Below are 23,454 nucleotides of genomic sequence, written 5' to 3' on the forward strand. Positions count from 1 at the left end.
CGGGCTGAGTTCCTCCCTGTGTTTCCTCCTTTGATCTGCCTCACCACCCGGCGATGGCCTTTTCAGTACTGCCATCCACTTTCCAGACTTTCCCGGAGTCACACAACTTGTGGGGGTCAGAGCTGGCTCGGAGCTGGGCTGGTCAGCCCCAGGGCCCCTTTCTGCCTTAGGCCCAGGTGCATAGGGATGGGTATTCACTGTGACCTGTCATTGGGACACTTAGGCTGGTCTCTGAGCCAGGGCTGGGTCCAGAGAGTGCTGTGATCCAGGGCGAAAGGGGGGCTGCTCCTGCTGAATTATTTGGGTGGACCTCCAAAGGAATGTTGGACACTGTTCCTGGAGGTAGTGGGATAGAGATGACAGCCAGGGAGAGGTGGATGGCTTCCTCCCTGGTTCTGGTGACTGGCCTGGTGAGAACAGGACTACTGGACTGTGAAGACCCCGGATGGGGACACATAGTGTCCAGGGCCCAGGCTGAGGAGTGCATGACCCACAAATTAGTGCCCATGGCAGGACCCTAGCTTCACTTCAAATAAGTCTGATTCTGACTTGTTCCCATGGCCAGTCTGCCCAGGCAAGTGTGAGGGTCCTGGGGCCAGAAGCTGTTGGGAGGCATCTTTAGGAAAGTGCTGGTGTCTTCCTGCCCTGCGGGTGGGATTTCATAGGGCCCGAAGAGGCTACCTGGGGCTCAGGGTGAAGGACAGTGTCTTCCCTGTCCTCTTATGCTGTGGTCCTTGATTGTGTGTGTGGCTTGTGGATGTGTACACATGCATGTGGAGCCAGAGGTTGACATCAGGGTCTTCCTTATTGTTCTCTGTGCCTTAGGTTTATTTTTATTTTTATTTATTTATTTGAGAGCTACAGAGAGAAAGAGGCCTATAGAGAGAGGGAGAGAGAATGGGCGTGCCAGGGCCTCCAGCCACTGTAAGCCAATTTCAGACGCGTGCCTTGTGCATCTGACTAACGTGGGTCCTGGGGAATCGAGCCTTGAACCAGGGTCCTTAGGCTTCACAGGCAAGCACTTAACTGCTAAGCCATCTCTCCAGCCCCACCTTCGTTTTTTAAAAAAAATATTTAAATTTTTTTTTAAATTACTAGAGACAAAGAGAAAGGGGGTGGGGGGGTGAGGCGCAGAGAATGGGCACACCAGGCCTCTGGCCACTGCAAAGGAATTCCAGATGCATGCACGCCATGTGCATCTGGCTTATGTGGGACTTGGAGAAACAAACTTGAGTCCTTAGGCCTCACAGGCAAGCACCTTAACCACTGAACCATCTCTCCAGCCCCATCTTAATGCTTGAAACAAGGTCTTTTACGATTTTGAGACTCAGTAATTCAGGTAGACAAAGTAGCCTTCAAGTTCTAGGGATCCTCCTGTCTCCACCTCCCCAGTGCTGTGGTTACAAGCACTGTGCCACACTTGGCTTTCATGCGGGTGCTAGGGATTGAACTCAGGTCCTTATGTCACACATCAGTGACTGAGGCATCACCCAAACCCTGGCTTTGAAGGTTTGAAATTTAGTCTTTTTTTTTTTTTTTTGAGGTAAGATCTTGCTGCAGCCCAAGCTGACCTGGAATTCACTGTGTACTCTCAGGGTGGCCTCGAACTCTCGGCAATCCTCCTACCTCTGCCTCCTGAGTGCTGGGATTAAAGGCGTGCGCCACCAGGCCCAGTCCAACTTCAGTCTTTTTGAATGAAGCAGTCTAGTATGTAAGCTCAGCAGCCTGTTGCCATTTGGCCTTGTTCTGCTCGGAGAAAGTTGAGCTGTCTGCCTGCCAAGATCCCAGATGAGCCTGTGAGCCAGGAGCAGCTGTAAGTGATTGGGTCATTGGATCCAGAGGAAGCATTGGTCCAGTGGGTCACTGACCTGTTCAAGCTTCAGCTCCAGTGATACGCACAGCCAGGTCCCCTGAGAGCCATGGGAGACATCCCGAGAGTGTTCCCACCTGGAAGGGGGAGGAAGTAGCTAGGGAGCAGCTGTTGGTCACAAACTCCGGCTGTCCCCCATCTTAGAGCTCTGGGCAGAGGTAGTAGGAAGGCTGGGAGGAAGCTTGGGCCAGTGGATGTTGGGTCCCTATGGTCCTTTCTCAAGGAAATGAGGAGAGGACCTGTTAGAGACCCTTTCTGGGCTCAGTCAATGCTGCTGGGTGCCTCTACTTGGTGGCCTGATTCTCAGAGGCATGGGCCTCTGCATTGTTGGGAAGCAGCTGGAAGCCGCGCAGGGAGAGGGTGCTGTGGAAAAGAGTGCTGCTTTCCGCCATCCTCTGTGCTGTGGTCACCAGGCTGTGCCTGGGCTGAACTTTGTCCTCTGGGGCCATGAGCTCTTCTGGGAGGCAGAGGCTGGTACAGGAGCTCAGATCTGCTCTGTATTCTGCCGTGTGGGTCTGCGTTGCAGCCCCTATGGAAGATCAGAGATCCTGGAAAGTATCTGGCTCCCAGTGCTTCTGCTTGCTTAGCTGCGGGGTTGCCGGCCATCCCACTGGAGAGGGTTAGAACCACAGGGTCTGGGACCATGGGGTGGGTCAGCTGTCAGCTTATAAAGTCAGATCACTGGAAACTGAAACCACACTCAAGAAATTGGACCTCTTAACCTACACAGTTCTGGGAAGTCTCTCTGGGGCCAGGCTCACTGACATCTACAAATGGCACCAAGCAACTTTTGTTACAAAGCATTACTGGGAGCTGGGTGTGGTGGTACACACAGTAATTCCAGCCCTCTGGAGGCTGAGAGAGAAGGATGGCAAGTTCAAGGTCATCCTGGGCTACATATTGAGACCCTGTCTCAAGGAGAGCACATGATCAGAAGTCAAATGGTACCAAGGGCATGCAATGACAAGTGAGTCCCCACTCACCAAAACAAGTCAGCTGCCAGAGGCTGCTGTGTTGCCACATTCTTCAAATATTTATATTTACTTGTTTATTTATTTGACAGAGAGAGAGGGAGAGAGAATGGGCACGCCAGGGCCTCCAGCCACCGCAAATGAACTGGCACGTGCACTGCCTTGTGCATCTGGCTAACGTGGGTCCTTTGGCTTTGCAGGCAAACACCTTAACCGCTAAGCCATCCCTCCAGCCCTGCGTTGCCACGTTCTTAAATGTTCTCAGGCCTGTAGTGTGTCTGTATAAGCAAATATGCAAATGGGCTGACACAGCTGCACCCGCGTGGTGTGCATGCACACTACACACACTCACGAGGCTCTCTTCACGAGGCTCTCCGTTTAATAGAGCTTAAAGATGATTCATCATGTGCTCCAACTTGGTTCTGTGGGCACCAAGGAAGCAGTACAGGAAGACAGCTTTCCTTCACTGTCTCAGACCTCTGCTTGTCCCTGCTCTTCCTCTCCTGCCTCCGGACTCCTGGTGGCCCTTTCTCCTCATCGAATCAACTCCGGTTGCTTTAATAGTCACCATAGCCCGAGGGTTTGAAGCTCAAATTCAGTTCTCCTGCTTGGAGGCCGGAAGTCCAGGTGAGGCTTGCAGACCTGGCCCCTGGTAAAGGTGAAGGCTTTCTTCCCACCTTGCAAACAACTGCCTTCTGTCCTATGGCAGGGAGAGAGGGAGCGAGCTCCCTTTGATCTTTTTATTCATTTATTTATTTATTTTGGTTTTTCGAGGTAGGGTCTCACTCGAGCCCAAGCTGACCTGGAATTCACTATGTAGTCTCAGGGTGGCCTAGAACTCACGGCGATCCTCCTACCCCTGCCTCTGGAATGCTGGGATTAAAGGTGTGCGCCACCACACCAGGCTTTTTAAATTTTCTTATAAGGGTACTGATCTCATTATGGGGTACCCATTCTTGTGACTGGATGTAAACCTAATTACTTCCCGAAGCCCCCACCTCTGTATCCTTGTTTGCTGATCTCTGGGAAGACAAGCCTTCAGTCCATAGCATTCGTCTTGTGGTGCAGAGAGGCTTCACCTCACGAGTCGCCCCCTCAGCCCCCACCAAGGGTAGGAAAGGCTTCAGAATTTGGCCCCAGTGGGTGCTGTGTGGGAGGCAGGCTGTCAGGGGCACTGAAATCAGGTCAGAGCCGGGGACAGACAGAATGTGGGCAGGTTGGGACTCTGTAAAATGGAGTCTCAAGCACCCAGTCATGAGACAGTGTAGGGATCGGAGTGTATAACAACTGAATTGCTAGAGGTAGATTTCACAGAGTGGATAGTCTGATGGTCATTTTACCCTCCTCAAAAAAAATTTTTTGGGGGGCTCAGTGCCTAAACTGCTCACCATGCAAGTACGAGGACCAGAGTTTGGATCCCTGTCACTCATGCCAATGTTGGGTGGGCATGGTGACTGCTTATAATCCTAGCAACTCAGGAGGTATAGACAGGGGATCCTTGGAGCAAGCTAGACTAGGTCAACTCTGGTTCAAGTGAGAGTCCTTAGTAAAAAACTCAGAGAGTGGGGCTGGAAAGATGGCTTAGCAGTGAAGGCACTGCCTGTGAAGCCTAAGGACCCAGGCTTGATTCCTCAGAACCCATATAAGCCAGATGCACAAGGTGGTGCATGCATCTGAGTTCCTTTACAGTGGCTAGAGGCCCTGGTGTGCCCATTCTCTTTCTCAGTCTGCCTCTCTCATAAATAAATAAATAAATACATAAATAAAATTTATTAAAAAAACCCCATAGAGTGATTGGGAGAGATACTTGATGTCATTGTCTGGCTTCTGCATGCACACATACATGTGCCCCCACACCTGCAAACATGTAAGGCGTATTGTCGCACACACGTGTGCCCCCACACATGCAAACATGTAAGGCATAGTCAACACTGATCTCAAAGTGGTCTGAGGATGGGCTGCCAGTGTAGCCTGTGACCCAGGAAAGACTTCCCCCGGCCCGTATCTATATCTTGTCTTTGCCAGCTGGAGTAAGGGGCTGGGGCCCGTGGAGCGTTAGGGGCGGTCCTCACCTGTAAGGCATGTTTCCTCAGCTGGCCCATGGGGCTTCCAGCAAAGCTCTGTCACTCCCACTCTCACGGGCTTCTGGGAAGGGACCCCCAGCTTGCCCATGGCTTGCTCTGAGCCACAGCTATAGGAAATGAAACTTTAGTTCTCTGTAGACAAGTAACACCACACTAAAATTTGAAAAGACACATTATTTCTGTAGCCCATCCACCCACGTTTTCTTTTTGTGCATTCTTTTTCCTTTGAGTATCTAATTGTCCCAGTGTTGATGTCATTGTACAAGTAGCATTTTGGTTTCTGCCTTCTGCACATAGCATTGTAGGGAAGAGTGCATGTGTGCATGTATGTATAATTTTTTGTTATTGTTGTTGCTGCTGAGGATTGATCCCAAGCCTGGCACATGTTAAACACAGTCTACCATGAGCTATATATAGCCTTATCCCCATCTCATCTTTTAAAATTTTTTTTTGTTTATTTTTATTTATTTATTTGAGAGCCGACAGGCAGAGAGAGAAAGAGAGAGGGAGGGAGGGAGGGAGAGAGAGGTGAGTGAGAATGGGCATGCCAGGGCCTCCAGTCACTGCAAATGAACCTCAGATGCATGCGTCACCTTGTGTATCTGGCTTATGTGGGTCCTGGGGAATCAAGCTTCTAACCGGGGTCCTTAGGCTTCACAGGCAAGCACTTAACCACTAAGCCATCTCTCCAGCTCCTATCCAATCTTTTTTTTTAATCTCCCCCCATCCCCCCAGGTAGGGTCTTGCTCTAGCTCAGGCTGACCTGTAATTCACTGTGTAGTCTCAGGGTGGCCTTAAACTCACAGTGATCCTCTTACCTCTGCCTCCCTAGTGCTGGGATTAAAGGCATTAAAGTCATGTACAACCACACCCAGCCTTTTAAATCTTGATCAAACTTTTTATTATGAAAATTTCTAACATATACAAAAGAAATGGAATAAACACCTTCACCTTCCTTAACACCAACGGCTAACTATTACTAATTTATGGGTCCTCTTGGCTTATTTTCCCTGTATTTTTTTGAAGCAAAAAGTTAACATCTGATTTCATATGCACACAATTTTTTTGTGTGATCTTTAAAAGCTAAGAAAATGTAAAACACATGGTTATTATTGTGGCTGATAATTAAGTTCAATAGAGAAGGATCTTTTTCTTTTTCTTTTCTTTTTCTAGCTAGGGTCTCACACTAGCCCAGGCTGACCTAACTAACACTCATGCTGTAGTTTCAGGCTGGCCTTGAACTCACCGTGCTTCTTCTACCTTTGCCTCTTGAGTGTTGGGATTAAAGGTATGAGAATGAGTGTATGGGCATGTGTGCTGTGATACTTGTGTGGAGGTCAGAGGGCAATTTTGAGGTGTCTGTGCCCCACCTTCTCTGAGTCTCTGGCCTCTACAGACAAACTCTCCGACTGCAAGCGAACATCGGACTAACCGACCCTCATGCTGGATTCTCCAGGCTCTGCTTCCCTTGCGTAGGCAGGTTGGGATCACCAATGCACGTGCCACTTTACACTCCGCTTTCCCGAACGTGGGGGCTGGAGAACTGAACCACTGAGCCGTCTCGCCGGCCCTGAGAAGGATCACTTCTCATTAGTGTAGAAGTGCTTTATTGATCTATAACGTTATTATTGAGCATTTAGGTTATTTCCGTTTCTTTCTGGTGTCGCCAGCGTGTCGTCGCACGGCTCTGTGACAGCCCGTGGGGTCTTTCCGTAGGTGGTTGCTGTGTGACAGACGAGCCGCAACCTGCTGGCTTTGAGCAGTAGCATCTGTCAAGCTCGCTGCTCCAAAATTGGAGCCAGCTGTGTGGTGCTGGCCTGGGCTGGGCTCCCTTGCATGTCTGTGGTCAGCTGCAGGTCAGCAGGGGCTCTGGCACTGGAGGCTTGCTCTTTGGTTAGCCATGGTGGTGTCAGTGACCTGGCCACGTGCCTCATCCTCTGACAGGCCACCTGGGCTTGTTCTTGCCCAGGAGGCACAGTTTTGAGAGTCAGTGGACGTTTTCAAGGTCCCTGGAGGCTTCATCTCTCTGTCAGTCTGTTGGCCTCAACAAGACCCTAAGCCAGCCTGAATTCGAGGGGCGGGGAAAAAAACAAAACAAAACAGTTAACATCAACTTCAGCTCATGGGAGTGGCAAAGCCATTGCAAAGGGTATGGATTCAGGAGGGGTCAGGCATGGAGATAGTTTCTGCATGCTAGGTGTGTATGATCTGAGCCAGGCAGCCCATAGACTCTTCCCGATTCTGTATATGATAGCTGCCCCAGCTGGTGCCGGGCTGGGCATGGCAGCAGGTGGAAAGTCAGCTATTCACTTGGGGCCCTCTGTTTGCTTGTGAATGGATTCCACAAGAAATGAATATCTAGCTAATTCAGAAAGCTCTTCTTTCCCTCCCCTTCCCTCTCCTCCCTTTTCTTCTTTTCTCCTCCCCTCTCCCTCCCCTCTTTTTTCTTTCTGGTTTTTTTTTTTTTTTTTGTAGTTGTTATTGTTGTTTTTTGAGGTAGGGTCTCACTGTAGCCCAGGCTGACCTGGAATTCACTACAGAGTCTCAGGGTGGCCTTGAACTCACAGCTGAAGTTCTTGTTATGCTTATTTATTTATTTATTTATTTGAGGCAGGGTCGCACCCTAGTCCATGCTGACCTGAATCCACTCTGTAGTCCCAGGCTGGCCTCAAGCTCATGGTGATCCTCCCTCCTGGGATTAAAGGCGTGTGTCACCACGCCTGGCTGCATTGGTTTTTCTCTCTCCCCTTGGTAGGTTCAGAAGCCTTCAGAGAGGGGTGGCACTCTGAAGACATTAGCTCCGCCACTTTTCCCATGCACCTGTCTCTGCTGTCTGAATATTGCACCTGGCGTCTGGCTGACTTCCTCTTACCGTGGGCTGCTCGCCCCTTCCCTGGCAGCCTTGCTCTGGCTGCCTCGTCCTGCCATTCACTGGAAATCCACGTCCTTCTCCCTTTATTCCTTCTTGGAAAGTTGGTTCTACGCAGAGGAGCAGGGACCCTGGCTCCTCCTGATTCTGGGCTTTGGGTGACCTAGAACATGTCCAGTGTTCCGGACACGAGACCAGCCCTGCTAGGGACTGCTCCTCGGGTCTTAGGGACTCAAGTCCTTCGGGATCAGGGGTCCAAGGAAGGATTTTAGCCAGACTTGGGTGCAGGAATGTATGGGGTGGGGAAGAAGGGGGTGACTGTCTCCAGAGCAGTTCCTCTCCCAGAACTTTCAGAGGCCATAGACCTGAGACCCCCACCAACCCTGGTCAACCATTTCCTCTAGGGCCACCCCACAGTGTTGAGGGGCAAAGAGGTCCTTGCTGAGGGACAGCCATGACTTTAGGTTGTGGCGTTCTCATTCCTCTCGGACTCAGGTAAGAGTCGGTCTCTCATCTGAACGCATGTGACAGGCCTGCCCGGCAGCACAGCTATGGAAGTTAACTGTGAGGAATAGTTGAGTGCCCAAGCTGGCATTTGTGGGTGCCTCCAGCTCCGCCTCTTCCCTGTCCCGTCGCCTGCCTGGCTTGGTCAAGCAGGCCAGGTGGGAATGAGGCCACCCAGGCATTACAGATGTTGGCCTGGTTTTTATTTGGATCTCTGGAATTTCCCCAAACTTGAGAGTCTTGGGGGCATCAGGAGAAGGACTGTGTATTGCTAGAGTCAGGTGCTCAGTGCATCTGGGATGGGGGCTGGTACCAGTACCCTGCACCCCCAGGACCATAAGTGGGGAGCTTGCTGACTACTGCTGGACTCTGGTGTATCTGGGTGCTGGGCCCAGTGCTCAGGCTCCAACTCCTTCTGTGCTTGGAAAGTCTTGTCATGGCTAAGGGGGGACCTTCGGTAGAGCAGTGCCTAGGGCTAGTGGCTGGTCTGGACATCTCTCCGTGACCTCAGCATGAACTTGGGATCAGAATTGCCACCCCTCTTCCCAATTCCTAGCCAGAGTCCGAGACACGGGGAGTGGGTCACTATCCCCCAGGGCCCCTTTCTTCTTCCCAGGCCTAGGATTTCATCAGGGACCTCTGTGGCAGGTCTCTTTTGGAACCCCCTGTAGGCACTTTGTGAAGCTGAGTGCCAGCCTCCCCCTTGGGTGGTCATCCAGATGCCCCTTGAGATCCTGGACAGAGCCGCCTCAGTCTCTTCAGGCACCATGGGCACCTGGAGGGAGTGTCTGAGGGTCACAGGCTGGCAGAGCTGCTGGGTTTTGGTGCTGTGACTGACGGAGCAGGTCCTCAGAGACAACCAGGTCCCCGGGCTTAGCACCATCCGAGGACAAAGTGTTATCGCAGATGATCCTGGGGCTGGGTGGACCTAAGGCGGTTACAAAGGTCCTGATAGGAAGCTGGAGAGCCAGGAAGAGGAGTTGGGGCCAAGCAAGCAGAGACTTTGCGATGTGGCCAGGAGCCAGGGAATGCCACAGCCTCCCGGACTGGAGAAGATGGCGTGGCAGAGGCCTGCCACTGCTGCCCCTGGGCTGTGGATGCCCCGTGGTGCTTTTTGCTGCTCTGCTGTAGTTTTTTGTTACAGCAGCCACGGACGTGAACACAGTGTTCATTCATGCTGCCCTTTCAGGCCTGAGGATGAAACTGGGTCTCAGAGGGCAGGAGCTGGGTCAAGGTCAGAGCTGTGTGTGGCCCAGTGGGTTCCAGAGCCAGGCTTCTTGGCTCCCTACCCTACCACAGACAAGCAGCTAAAGTCACTGCCTGTTCCTTGGGACTTCCCAGCCTGTAGGCGTCTGAAGGCGGGGAAATATTTAGACAAATCTTCCGAGATGGGATCAGGGCCAACTCCTACCTTTGCTGTGATACGGCGGTGCCTGTGGTCCTCCTGGTGAGCGGCCCGGGAAACCCCAGGCCCTGCAGCTTGGCCACTGCCCCTCTGCTCTGAAGGCTTCCAGGGCTGGGCTCTGACCCCCCAAGGGCCTCCTGCCAGGGCCGGTGTTGGCTCTGCCTGGGGGCCCATGGCACGCACTGGTGCACGGCTTGTGTACTTCACCCATTTTCCAGGCAGCCGCCAGCATCTCTAGGCAGGGCTTGTGGCTTGAAAGCCCGTCTGCACCTGAGCCAGCCCAGGGTGCCACAGAGAAGCCCGGCACTGTCACATGGGCAAGCCTCTGCGTGAGGGTGGAGGCCCAGCAGCAGAGTGGGACCCAGACCCTAGGCCTTCAGGATTCCCTGTGGTGGGGCCAGGAGGGAGCTTCCAGCTGGAGGGCACGTTGGCAGCCCTCCCGGGCGGTGAGGGAGCGTTTGGCTACAGGCGTGTGTGCCCTTTCTGAGTGTCCGCATCCTGCATGAAGGTGGCAGACATGCCGGCTGATGCCCTCCAAGCAGGCACTAGAAAAATGTGGACCTCTGGGTGGGGGGCGGAGGGGCAGGCTTCTCCCTCCTAGAGCACCCACCCCCCCCCAGGAGTGCTGGCTCCCTACCCACAGCTGACCTTGCTCTCCAGGCAGAGATTAAAACTACTGTGCATTCTTGGGACTCAGTGCTGTGGGCAGAGACCCAGCCAGACTGTGCCAGGCAGGCTCAAGGAGGGTAGAGAACCCTTCGAGTCCTTCCTGTGCCTCCCTCCTCCAGTAGCGCCCCCTTCCCCCAGCTGAGAGGTCAGAAGAGCTTGGGTAGAGGCTTTTTCTACTAGGAAATGGAAGAAGGTCAGAGCAACTAAGGAAAAGACTTGGCTTCTTCGTGGCCTGCACCGGCCACACGTGGGGTGCAGAAGAGCACATCCTGGGTGCTTTGCAGTCTGCCTAGCCCCACCTTGGCTCCACACAGCCTCAAAGCCGCTGGCCTCTGCTGGAGGGGCAGCAGGGTGAGTCACCTGCTCTGCCCACATGCTGGGCCCCACGGGCTTGTCCAAGGTTCGAGGGATCAGTGACTCAGGCTGCTACATCAGCGCTGATGGAGACCCACACCTGGGGCTTGTCTGCCTCCCTTGGGTGGGGCACCAGTGTGGGTGGGAGCTTCAGTTAAGGTGAGTGCTGACCTTCCAGTCAGGGCAAGGACACTCCCACCCCCCACCCCCGCCATAAAAAAGACATATGGCAGCTTCCAGTTTATCTGATGCTTCTCTGGAGCCGGCCAAACAATTCATATGTTTGTACTGGCTTTAAAATTCTGCTCGTATGTTGTCTTTATATTGGGCCATTTCAGTTCCTGGCACTGTTAATAGGAGGAAAATCCAAATCACAAAGCAGTCGGCAAGGGAACCAGGATGCTGTGGAGGGAATAGGCAGGCGGGGTGGCTCCTGGCTGAGCCTGGCACCAGCTAAGCTGGCACTGGGTGGCTGGGAGGTGGCCACTAATACAAGAGAGCACCTTCCAAGCATTGGGAGGGGGCAATAAAGACCATCCTCTGTCCTAGGGACCTTATTGCCTGCAGCTGCAGCTGGTGGTGTGGCGGAAGAACCACTGTCTGCCCCGTGCTGGGTGGAAGGACCCCTGGAGAGAGTAGAGTGGGAGCAGGTCTCTTGCGCAAACTGCACTTGGATGGGTGAGGATGGGCAGTTAGAGGGGACAGCTGTGCAGAGGCCCAGGCGCAGGCCAGGGGTGAGAGCAGGGAGGGTCCCTGGCAGGCCGCCCCATCACGTGTTCCCATCCAGAGACTGTGCTAGGAGTTTGGGGTGTGCATAGGCCAGGTCAGGCTGCAAGGGATGGGAGCTGAGTTCTTAAAACAACCAAGGCCTCGTGTGGGCTTGTTCAGAGGCCTACCTGGGTCGCCTTCTCTCCAAGGCTGTGTCCCTTCCGCGGTGGCCCACTGTCATGTCATGCCCCTTTGTCTCTGCAGCCTGGATGTTTTCGGCGGGACCACTCTGTTTGTAGATCTCTGCCCCAGGCATCGTAGGGCCTCTCCCGCCACCTGCTTATAGCACCTCCCCCAGCTGCAGCAAGCAAAATGTCTCCCGTCTCCTGGGAGAGAACCAGCACTGGCTGAGGGCTCTCTTTTGCCAGGCAGGGGTTTGGCTGTTGCAGTCAGCTCCATGTTGCCAGGACAAGCATCCAGCCAGACACAGCTTATGGGAGGAAAGGGGCTTATTTCAGCTTTACAGAGTTCAGAGGAACACTATCAATGGTGGAAGAAGCTGGCTCCCTTTCATAGATCCAAGCACAGAGACACCACTGTATCAAGCAAACATCAACACCAGCAAGCATGGTCCACCACAGCCCAAACTTTGCTGAACAAACTTTAGGGCTGGACTTACAATTCACCGCCCCCCCCCCCGCCCCCGTGACACCTCTTCCCCAGTAGGGCATTGTCCACTGGAGACTCAAGATTCAAGCCTGAGTCTATGGGGCCATGCATTCGAACTACCACAGTGGGTAATGGTCTTACTATGTAGTCCAGGCTGACTATAAACTGCCAGTCCTCCTGCCTTAGTCTGGGCAGGGGTCTTTCTGATCATCGGTTTCTTTCTGGCCCACAGAGTGGCATCTTCATATGCTCTCACATGCTGAGGTCAGGCGGGCTGGCTGCAGGGTCCAGTCGTGGCAGTTGGACGCTGCTTCCCGGAAGGAACATGTCACTTCTGTTCACATTTCATTGGCCACAGAAACTCTTGTGGCCGTGCTTGACCGGAGGTGGGGGAGAGTCAGTGGCACCGAGGGTCCAGGAGGAAGACTGCTGGCATTGGTGACCATCTTGAACCTAGCTGTGGGCTCTGCTGCAGAGCCAGGTAGTCCCACTCTCTGCACTGGGTGCTGGGTGCTGGGTGTGGAGCAGCTTGGGCGTGGAGCTCTGGAAGACAGGAACCAAGGAAGGCTCCTCCAGAGGCGCTGACTTGGAGGGGGCAGGGATGATGCTGGATGTCATTAGAGACAAAGAACAGCATTCCAAATGAGGAGAGAGGAGGCCCCATGGCCCATCAGGAGCCCCAAGACCTTGGGAGACATCAAAGGCCTTTGGATGGGAGGCAGTGGACTCTGTCCTCTGCGGGCCAGAGAATATGGGGGATGCCAAAGGTACTGTTATTCCTTTGCTTTTTGTTTTGTTTTTCGAGGTAGGATCTCATTGTAGCCCAGGCTGACCTGGAATTTACTGTGTAGTCTCTGGGTGTTCTTGAACTCACTCAAGGTGATACTCCTATCCCAGCTTCCCCAAAACTGGGATTAAAGATATGCACCATGATGCAAAGCCCCGTTATTATTTTTTTTAATATTTTTATTTATTTATTTAAAACATTTAATTAATTTACTTTATTTGAGAGAGGGAGGGAGGGAGAGAGAAAGAGAGAGACATGGAGAGATAGAGGCAGATAGAATGGGCATGTCAGGACCTTCATCCACTGCAAATGAACTCCAGATGCATGTGCCACCTTGTGCATCTGGTTTAAGTGGATACTGGGGAATCAAACCTGGGTCCTTTGGTTTTGTAGGCAAGCGCCTTAACTACTAAGCCATCTCTCCTGCCGTATTTATTTACTTATTGGAGAGAGGGGGAGAGAGAGAGAAAGAGGTAGATAGAATTGGCGCTCCGGGGCCTCCAGCTATTGGGCTGTACCCCCAGCCCCTTTGTTACTGCTTTTGAGACAGAGTCTCACTGTTTAGCCCAGGTTGGCCTTGTGCTGTTTTGTTGCCCTTGCTTCCTGAGTGCTGGGATGCCACACCTGGCACCAGGTGCCCTTTGCAACAATGGCCTTCAGTTGTGCCTGGATAGGAAGCAGTGGCTGGGACTAGGCATGTTGGAAAGGCAGTTCTTTCCTTTCCTTTCCTTTCCTTTCCTTTCCTTTCCTTTCCTTTCCTTTCCTTTCCTTTCCTTTCCTTTCCTTTCCTTTCCTTTCCCCTTCCCCTTCCCCTTCCCCTTCCCCTTCCCCTTCCCCTTCCCCTTCCCCTTCCCCTTCCCCTTCCCCTTCCCCTTCCCCTTCCCCTTCCCCTTCCCCTTCCCCTTCCCCTTCCCCTTCCCCTTCCCTTCCCCCTTCCCCCTTCCCCCTTCCTCTTTCCCCCTTCCCCCTTCCCCCTTCCCCTTTCCCCTTTTCTTTTTCCTTTTCCTTTTCCTTTCCTTCCCCTTTCCATTCCTTTCCCTTTCCTTCCCTCTCTCCTTTCCCCCTTGGCTAGGTGCTAGGAACGCCCCCATGGGACACATGGGGAAACTGGGGACACAGCTGTAGCTGGGCTTGAGCCCATGTTCTTCTGAAGACCAGACCTTTTTTCTTCCCTCTTTGCCTTCTTTCTTCCCTTCTCTACCTCCCCTCCCATTGTATCCTTCCCTTCTTCCCTACCTCCCCCCCCCCCATTGTATTTTTCTGACCTCTGAACTGATTGCTAAGGTTAGTTCTGGCCTGGCACCACCCAGGTTGCAGAGAGTACCACTGCCACTTCCCTGTGGAGTCTTCTCCTTTGGTGGTCCTGCTGTGGGGCCTCAGCCAGCTCTTTCCAGTCTTTGTCTAGCTCTTAGGTTTCCTTTTCTGCCACCCCAAGACCTGGGTGAGCTGCCCTCAAGCCCTCTCACTCCTGTGCTTGCCCCAGCAGATGGATCTTGCTCCTGTACATCAAGGCCGAGTTCATCGTCAGAGTCAGGCTTGTAGGGTTGCTCCTTATTTTTTTTTTTTTTTTTTTTTGGTTTTTCAAGGTAGGGTCTCATTCTAGCCCAGGCTGACCTGGAATTCACTATGGAGTCTCAGGGTGGCCTTGAACTCACAGCGATCCTCCTACCTCTGCCTCCCAAGTGCTGGGATTAAAGGCGTGCGCCACCACGCCCGGCAGGGTTGCTCCTTATTGATAAGCTGCTGTTCTGGTGCTGCGGCTGGGGGTGTGCCAAGTCCCAACTCCCTCCCAGGCCCTGCGCAGAGCTTCTGAATCAGGAGTGGACCTCAAATTAGTGTATGTGACAAACCTGAGCAGTGAGCTTAGATCATTTCCTTGTTGTTCTGGACCCGCTGGTCCCTGTAAAGCAGCTTCATGGTGACATTTGGGCCTCTGAAGTGTACTCTGGTCTGCCTCGTCTGTCTTGTTCCTCACTGCCTACCTGGCTCTTGGTGGACACTCCTGTCTTCTGACACTTTGAGGGGACACTCCCAGGCCTTTGCTCCCCAGCGCCTGTCAGTGTCCTCAGCTGCCCTCCCAATGGCCAGTGCCGGGTCTGAAGCCTTCTCCAATGGCAGCACTTGTTCGTGAAAGGATGTAAACCTCTGGGAGGGGAGGGGCTGTTTTTCGTCAGTGATCAGCTTTTAGAACACAGATTTAGGGCTAGGGAGATGGCGCAGCAGTCACAGGCCCTTTGCTGGCAGTCTGCTTGCCAGGGTTCAATTACCTAGTGCCCACGTAAAGCTGGATGCAGAGTGGCATGTGCAGCTGTGACCCAGTGCACCTGGTGTTCATGCGCACTCTGGCAGGTGTTTTGTTCTTTTTAGATAGGATCTCACTGTACCCAGGCTGCCCTGGAATTCACTATACAGTCTTAGGGTGGCCTCGAACTCACTGCAGTCCTCCTACCTCTGCCTTCTAAGTGCTGGAATTAAAGGCGTGTGCCACCACACCCGACCTTTTTTTTTTTTTTTTTGAGGTAGTCTGTAGCCCAGGCTGACCTGAAATTTACTTTGTAGTCTCTGTCTGGCCTTGAACTCACAGAGCTCCTCCATCTTCTGCCTCTCTAGTGCTGCAGTTAAAGGTGTGTGCCACCACACCTGGCCAGTCCAGTCTGGCAGTTTAATTTGCAGCGGCAAGTAGCACTGTGACCTCCACATGTGCTGCACGCCATGGCACGTGGCCTCATACACAGATAAATAAATAAAAAACTAAAAGAAAGCAAAATAAAAAGTATTTCATTTATTTATTACAGAGGGAGATATTGAGAGAGAATGGGCACACCAGGGCCTCCAGACACTGCAAATGAATTCCAGATGCATATGCCACCATGCACATCTGACTTACGTGGGATCTGGAGAATCAAACCTGGGTCCTTAGGCTTCATAGGCAAGTGCCTTAACCACTGAGCCACCTCTCCAGCCCAAAAAAGAAAACAAAATTTTAAAGTTGTAGGTAGATCTCTGCTCCAAACTTATTAACGCGGTTGTTACAAAATGGAAATTTCCTGTGTGTGGTTTTTTTCCCCTTTGGTTTTTCAAGGGAGGGTCTCTCTTTAGTCCAGGCTGACCTGGAATTCACTGTGTACTCTCAGGCTGGCTTCGAACTCATAGTGATCCTTCTACCTCAGCTTCCTGAGTGCTAGGGTTAAAGGCGTGTGCAGATTTTCAACAGACGATATTAATTATTTAACTTTTCCCGTTACTCTTTCTGTGCTATTAGAAGCAGTGTATATGCTTATTGTAAAAAAGCACAGACAATTCAGGACAGTACTAAGGAAAAGCCCACTGGTCACTTTCCTGATGTCACCAGCCCTGTAACCACAGCAAAACTGAAGCCTGAGACCTTCCAGCCTGTTTTCCAAGGATCCAGATGCTTACACAAGTTTCGAATCAGTCCCAAGTGTCCAGTGGAGCTGTCCTGTGGTCCCACCACGAGGTCACTTCAGTGCCTCTTTGAACGTAACTTGGAAGCTCAGCAGCAGTCCTGAACACTGCGCTTCCTCCCTCAGCGGACCGTGTCTGCCACCATCAAGCCAGTGCCTTTCTGTCAGGTTCTGGAAAAGCTGGCAGTTCGGCTTTTACCTGTTTATTTAAAAATAATTGAATATTATTTTTCTTCTTTTTTTTGAGATTCTATTATAGTCACATGACAGAATTGAAGGACGTGGTGAAAGGGAAGTCACCTCTCCTGGTGCCTCTTGCCAACTGCCCCGCACTTGCCCCGGGGGTGTCCTGTGGTTGGTCTCTTGTAGCATTTACAGGTTCGTTCTGTGTGGACACAAACACGCGTCCTGGTTCTGGATGTTGCTCTCAACACACACTTGTGTACAGTACACAGGCGTTTGCCCCCTGCGTCTTTCCTGCCTGTTCCTCACGGCATGTACGTGTCATTCCTTCAGTAGCAGGTGGTTTGTCACTGGTGCCTGTTGGGGGCATGTAGGTTGCCCCCATCTTGCACAATCACAGCAGTTTTGGCAGGTGACATCCCAGAGCCTCCGGCATTTACATGTTTGAGTCTGGGTGATGAGGTAGATTGGGGGAGTCCCTTGACAGCGAGCTTCCCAGTTTCTCTCCTCTCCCCCATTCTCAAGATCCTGCTATCTCTTCCTCTTTTGTCTTAGGATTCTCTCTGTCTCTCTCTCTCTCTGTTTTTTCGAGGTAGGGTCTCGCTCTAGCCCAGGCTGACCAGGACTTCACTCTGTAGACTCAAGGTGGCCTCAAACTCATAGCCGTCCTTCTACCTCTGTCTTCCAAGTGCCGGGATTAAAGGCGTGCACAACCACACCCACTCCCCCCTCTCTACTTTAAAAATTATTTATTTCCAAAGAGAGAGAGGGAGAAAGGAAGATGGAGGGAGAGAATGGGCACACCAGGGCTTCTAATCACTGCAAATGAACTCCAGATGCATGTACCACTTGTGCATCTGTAGTACTAGAGAATCAAAACCCGGTCCTTAGGTTTTACAGGCAAACACCTCAACTCCCGAACCATCTTTCAGATTCCTCTTTCTGAACTTCCTGGTAGCAGCAGGAGCTCAGGAACCCCCGGGACTCCACACTTGCCAGTATCTTTGCTTTGCAGAAGTTTGTATGAAGAAACGAGCCTGACAGGGTGTCTTATGTTTCTGCGGTGCCCAGGGTTCCACCAACGCAGAGGTGGTGGTTTTCTGAGGTCCTCCTGGTGGCTGCAGACCAGCTGTACCACAGTTGGCTGGGATCCATTTTCCACCTCCCAGCTTCAGCTTTGTGCCTTTCTTGGGGCGGCAGGCCAGCAGCAAACAGCGAAGGACTTCTGATGTGCATGTAGACTGAGCCTGCCTGTTGTCCTCTCCGTGGAGCTGTGAGCGGGCGGAGTGCAGCGGTCCTGAAAGCTTAGGCCCTTCTAAGATCCCAGTATGTTAGTTGCCCTACCTCTTGCTTGCTTTTTTTCCCTGCTGCCTTACACACACACACACAGAGGGGGCGGGGGGAGAGAGAAGAATTTTTCTTTTTAAGTTTTTATTTTTATTTATTTATTAGAGACAGAGAGAGGGAGGGAAAGAGAGATTGAGAGAGGAAGAGAGAAAATGGGTGTGCCAGGGCCACTAGCCACTGCAAACGAACTCTAGGTGCATGTGCTACCTTGTGCACCCGGCTTATGTGGGACCTGGAGAATTGAACCTGGGACCTTTGGCTTTGCAAGCAAGCACCTTAACCACTAAGCCATTTCTCCAGCCCATCTTTTAAAAAAAATATACTTACTTATTTGAGAGAGAGGAAGAGGCAGATAGTGGGTGCTCTATGGCCTCCAGTCATGGCAAACAAACTCCAGACACATGCACCACCTTGTGCATCTGCCTTATGTGGATAGTGGGAGTTGAACCTGGGTCTTTACGCTTCGCAGGCAAGTGCCTCAACTCCTAAGCCATCTCTCCAGGCTTCTGCTTTCTTATTTTATGTGTCACATCTGCTTTTTGGGTTTTTTTTTGGGGGGAGTGGGGATAGACTTAAAATTATCATTAGTGCATTTAGAGTTTGGAGAAAGAACAAAGATACCTTTATAATACAATGTTAATGGAAATCAGCCGTGTATTGAGGTCACTTTAGTGAGCTATTGTTGCTTGAGTATAAGAAAAGTAATTTCTTGATCCAAATTAGTGAAATCTTTAAAAAAAATTCTTTAGAGAACATTATTTGAGGATAGTATTTTTTCAGATACATTCTGATACTCAGAATCACTTAATAATAGAATTATAGATTAGCCTTCCAATTATACCCTTCTTAACAAAAGCTGTCAGATTTCTGTTTCAGATTTTTATGTGCTGTTCATTTCCACATGGTAAGCTTTCTTCATTATTTTTAAGGACTTCATCCAGACTAGAAAGATTGCCATTTATTGTTTTGCCATCTTTTCGAAAAGACACAGGCAAACTGGCTAGACTAAAGTTGACATCTTTAAAGGCATGCAACAAAAATATCTCCATGGTGATGGAATAAGCCGCTCGTAGAGTCCCAATGACATCATCAACAGGCATATCTTGCCACTCCTTAAAAAGAATAGCTGAACAAGTTGAAACTGACGTAAAGAACGCATAATATATTGGAGTCATATTGGAGTCACTATGGAAGAGTTGACTATATCCAGAGCCAGGTTTAGGTAATTGATTGTATTTCTCATCTGTTTTAAAGTTACAGTCTCCATGGGGCTAGGGAGACGGTTCAGCAGTTTAAGGGTCTTGCTTGTAAAGTTACAGCCCCCACCCTCTTTTCTTCTGAAGGATTGGGATGTTGTAGAATGAGGTGACTAGAAGTGACCACCACTGGTTTGGTAGATGAGAGCCATGTGCTGGGATTACTTAGCTACTGGTAGGATTTTCCCAGAGGGAAACTGAGGCCCTGTTCCAGGGCCTAGGGAAACTGGCTTCCATGTGTCTCGTGCCTTTCCCTTTTAGAGGTTCATGTTGTGTTGAGGTTTACTATTTCCACTCTGGGGCAATGGTGGGAACTAGGCTGGCTACTTTGTCATGTGCTATGTGGTCTGGGGCAGGTTCCCTCCCCTGTGAGCAACTTCAGTTTTCTGTCTTCAGTGGAGCCAGTATGGTCTGGGAATGAGGTAGAGTGGGGTGCGGTGGCTGGAAGGGGTGACCCAGGTGCTCAGAATTGTTGTTGGTCCCCTTGGTGTGGGCTCTGGTGGCCTGAAACAGAGCTGTTGTGCCTCTGTCCTGCCCCTCACAAGTGGATGTTGGCCACCATTCCTTCAGAACTTCAGGGGTGGTCTGAGAGCCCCAGATGGCACCAGCACAGAGGTTTGCCTGCGGGGTTCGTCAGGGCCCTTGTGCCGTTGAGGTGTTGGGGTTGAAGGCAGGCTGGCCAGGTGCTTTTTTTTTTTTTTTTACGTTTATTTATTTGTTTGTTTATTTTAGAGAAAGAGAGAGAGAGAGGAAGAATGAGTGCGCCAGGGCCTCCAGCCACGGCAAACCAACTCCAGACGCATGTGCCACCTTGTGCATCTGGCTTACATAGGTCTTGGGGAATTGAACCAAGGTCCTTTGGTTTTGTAGGCAAGCGCCTTAACCACTAACCTATCTCTCTAGCCACGGCCAGGTGCTTTCTACAGTGGACCTGGTTGGCTCTCGTGAAGGGCTGGCTCTCAGGAGGAACTTGCCGAGCAAGCTGACAAACGTGTAGGCTGTGGTGGATGTGCCACATGTGACACCCTGCCCTCCTGGTCTGAGGTCCCCCTCTGCCGGCCTCTTCCCTGAGGCTATGAGGACCCAGGCTGGTTGAGGTACTTGTGACCTCTGAGGGCCATGCCAAGCTCTGGAGCTGAGTCGCTTTTCCGTATTTATGCCTCCACTGGCCAGCACTCCTTTATGAGCTAGACACGGGGCACACATGATGTTTTAGCTTTGTTCAGATCTTGCTCCAAGGAGCTTGGGCGAGTAAACTGGGGGCCTCCAGCTTTGGTCTGGTCTGAACCTTCTCTGAGCTTTCTTTTCCAGCAAAATACACACGCAGGCCATGTTGGTCCCTGTGGCTTAACCCTAGCACGCCTCCCGGGGGGGGCCATGGCCCACATGCAGGAACTAAGGACTGAGAGAGCCAGAGCTCCGGTTCTTGGGAAGAGCGTGTGGGTGGGCGAGGGAGAGCCCACTGAAGCTGAGTCCTGAGGGCCGAGCTTTTGCCCTTCTGGACGATGAGACAGTCCTCACAGAGATGGGCGCTAACTGGTGCTTGCAGTAAGAAATGGGGGGCAGGCCAATGCATGAAGGTAGTAGGTAGCCAGCAGGGAACCTTGGTACAGTGTGCTCTGGGCAAACATACCCAGACCCCAGGCTCTTAAAAGAGGTAGCGTGGACGGGAAAACGGTAGGGTGGGTGAGACGTGAGTGGACAAACACTAGGCGTGGAGCCCACGGGAGAAGGTAGAAGATGTGTCCCAGGTTATGTTCCGTACATGAGAGAAAACATGATGTCCGCCTCTCTGGGGTTGGTTGGTTTGTTTATTAGTTTATTTTAACACAATGATCTCCAGTTGCATCCATTTTTCTGCAAATACTATAATTTCATTCTTTATAGCTAATTAAACTCCATTGTATATATGTGCTGTATTTACTCTGTTCATGGACTTCTAGGCTGGTTCTGTACCTTGCCTATGGTGAATACCGTATCTCTGTGGCATGCTGACTTGAAGTCCTTTGGGTGTACACCCGTGAGACTATGAGAGGAGAGAAAGACATCTGAAGGGAGGGTAGTGGGGTGTGTGTGACATGACAGCAAGCGTGACTGTTCAGGAGAACGGATGGGACTAGCAGATGGGGAGGGCAGTGGGAAGGAGTTGAGAACAAAGTCTAACTCTATATACGAAAATATCACAGTGAAGCCCATTTCTTTGAGCGCTATCAGAAAACAGCTATATTGTTTATACAGAAAAAGAAGTAGTGAAAAAATTTTATGGGTTTTGCTAGATACAATAATGATGAAAGAAAGAAAGAAATGAAAAGAAAACCCAAAAAAGAAAGTCCAGGCTGAGAGGAACGCTGGTGAGCCAGGGGCCAAGACTGAAGGACAGAAGACCCGGGAAGGCTGGAGCCCGAACCCGAGGCTTCCTTTCTGCATAAGGGTGCCTGGGCTGTGTGTAACAGGTTGTGGCAAACGTGGGAGCCAGGCCAGGGTATTGCCACTGAGGTGAAAGGCTTTGGGGGACTGGCATGGTTGAGGTGAGCAGAGACATCTTGGTGCAGTCCAGGCTAGGGCTCCACCTCGGACTGCCTGGCCTAGGGTCCTGGGTGGGGGGAATGGATCCTGTAACTCTCCAAGCAAGTCCTCCAGGGAACCTGCCCTCCCTTCTAGGCTGAGTGGTGTATGGGCACTGAAGGCTCGGGAGTCATAAACCTTGCTCTGAAAAGGAGCTCATTCTGGCCTGAGAATCATCGCCCCTGCTCTCTCCTGCCTTCAGCTGGCTGTAGTGAACATTCTGGAAAGGATGCTTAGTGCTGATGGAGTGACACTTGTTTTCTTTGTTTTCTCCACAGGAAGCGAGGGATCGAGGTCGTGCAGGTGAGTACAGACCACTTCTTCATGTTTCCAGGTCATTGTCCCCTCTCCCTGGGCACCTGTTTGTGACTACCCCTTGAGGCTCTGATGCCGTGTCTGCCACAGGCTGCTCACAGACTTGGGCGATGGCTGCTTGGGTTTGGGAAGTTACAGTGGCCTCGTGTGTGCAGCGGGATAGAGAGCTGAGGAGCCCTGGGGGGGCATGGCACTTGGGTTTGTGGGGGTGGGGAACTAAAGTGACTGTAACCGCCCAACTGTGTTTCCTGTTACTCTGTCCTGTGTGGCTCAATCCTAGGCAGATTTGGGTCTGGTGCTTATTGGCTGGTGAAGGAGGAAGTGTGGATGGATGAAGGAAAAGGAAAGATGAATAGAGAGTATGAGAAGGAGGTAGGGAAGGAGGGAGAAGAAAGGATAGGTGCGGGGAGGGAGGAAGAAGATAGAGTGGTAAGGATAGAAAGAGGAAGAAGGAAAGTGGGTGGAAGAAAGAAGGGAAAAGGAATAATAGAGAAGGGGAGAAGGATGGATGGTTAGAAGAGGGAGAGAGATAAAAGGACAGAGGGCGGGGGAGAGAGGAGAAAGGTTGGATGAATGGATGGATGAGTGCAGGAGGGAGAGGAGGGACAGATCGATGGCTTCTGAGCTCTCCCAGGCACAGGCTGGGCCTGTGGCCATGCAGTGGATAGCCAGGCCCTGACAGCAGTCATGTCGGGAAAGCTGAGAGATCTGATCTGTCCCTGCCTAGAGCACTAGGGTGAGCAGCCTTGGCCTTCACTGGTATGTCTCAGCAGGGAGGGAAGGGGGAGGGGCGGAGTATTGTCCTCCATGTAAATACAGGCATACAGACCTGTAGTGAAGAACAAATGATTAGGGGCACCAAAGTTGTGCCCAACACCTCCTGTTGCCCTTTGCTGGCCTTGCAGGCAGGGTGAACCTGCCTGCCTCTGCTTCAAGCTGGCCGTCCTCCTCTTGCTTTACAGTCTGCCCGCAGCTGAGAGGCTCGGACCCCGAGCCGAGCTGATGGCAGACATCTGTAGGAAGTGGGGAGCACTTGGAGCCCACTTCTGTTAAATTTCAAGAAGCCCCCCTCCCCCACAAGCGGCAGCAGAGGGCTTTCTCAAGCTGACAGGCTCACACTTCGTAGGGACAGAGTGTCCTGTGCTCTGGGACCTTCTGTGCACCCAGTCTGTGGGTGGCACAGGAGCCTGGAGCATTGTTGTAGAGTGCGCCAGGCAGGAGGAAGGTTTTGCAATCCTTCAAGATGTGTGTGCTGTTCATTTGGATGATGACTTGGGGGCGGAAGTGATGGCTGGGGACCAGAGTGAAGCCAAACTGGATGCTTTCCACTCTGGCATCTAAAAATAAAAGCCATGCCTCACGAAGCCTCCCCCTGCACCTCCACCTCTTTTACAACTTGAGATGCTGAGAAGACGCAGGGAAGCCAAACCACTTGGCCGGTTTTCCAAAATCATCTGGCTTCTGTGTGCCAGA

The 23,454-nt window shown here is 51.7% G+C and overlaps 1 protein-coding gene across 1 annotated transcript in view; it reads left to right on the plus strand.

The window, feature by feature from the left end:
- Positions 1-23,454, plus strand: part of Itpk1 (inositol-tetrakisphosphate 1-kinase) — a 144,187-nt gene that overhangs the window by 11,954 nt on the left and 108,779 nt on the right. The window contains exon 2 of the mRNA XM_004649325.2: positions 21,945-21,969. Coding sequence (XP_004649382.1) covers positions 21,945-21,969 — 25 coding nt within the window. The remainder of the gene's footprint in view (positions 1-21,944; positions 21,970-23,454) is intronic.

This window comes from Jaculus jaculus, chromosome 7 (genome assembly GCF_020740685.1).
Source record: "Jaculus jaculus isolate mJacJac1 chromosome 7, mJacJac1.mat.Y.cur, whole genome shotgun sequence".
Classification (NCBI taxonomy): domain Eukaryota; kingdom Metazoa; phylum Chordata; class Mammalia; order Rodentia; family Dipodidae; genus Jaculus; species Jaculus jaculus.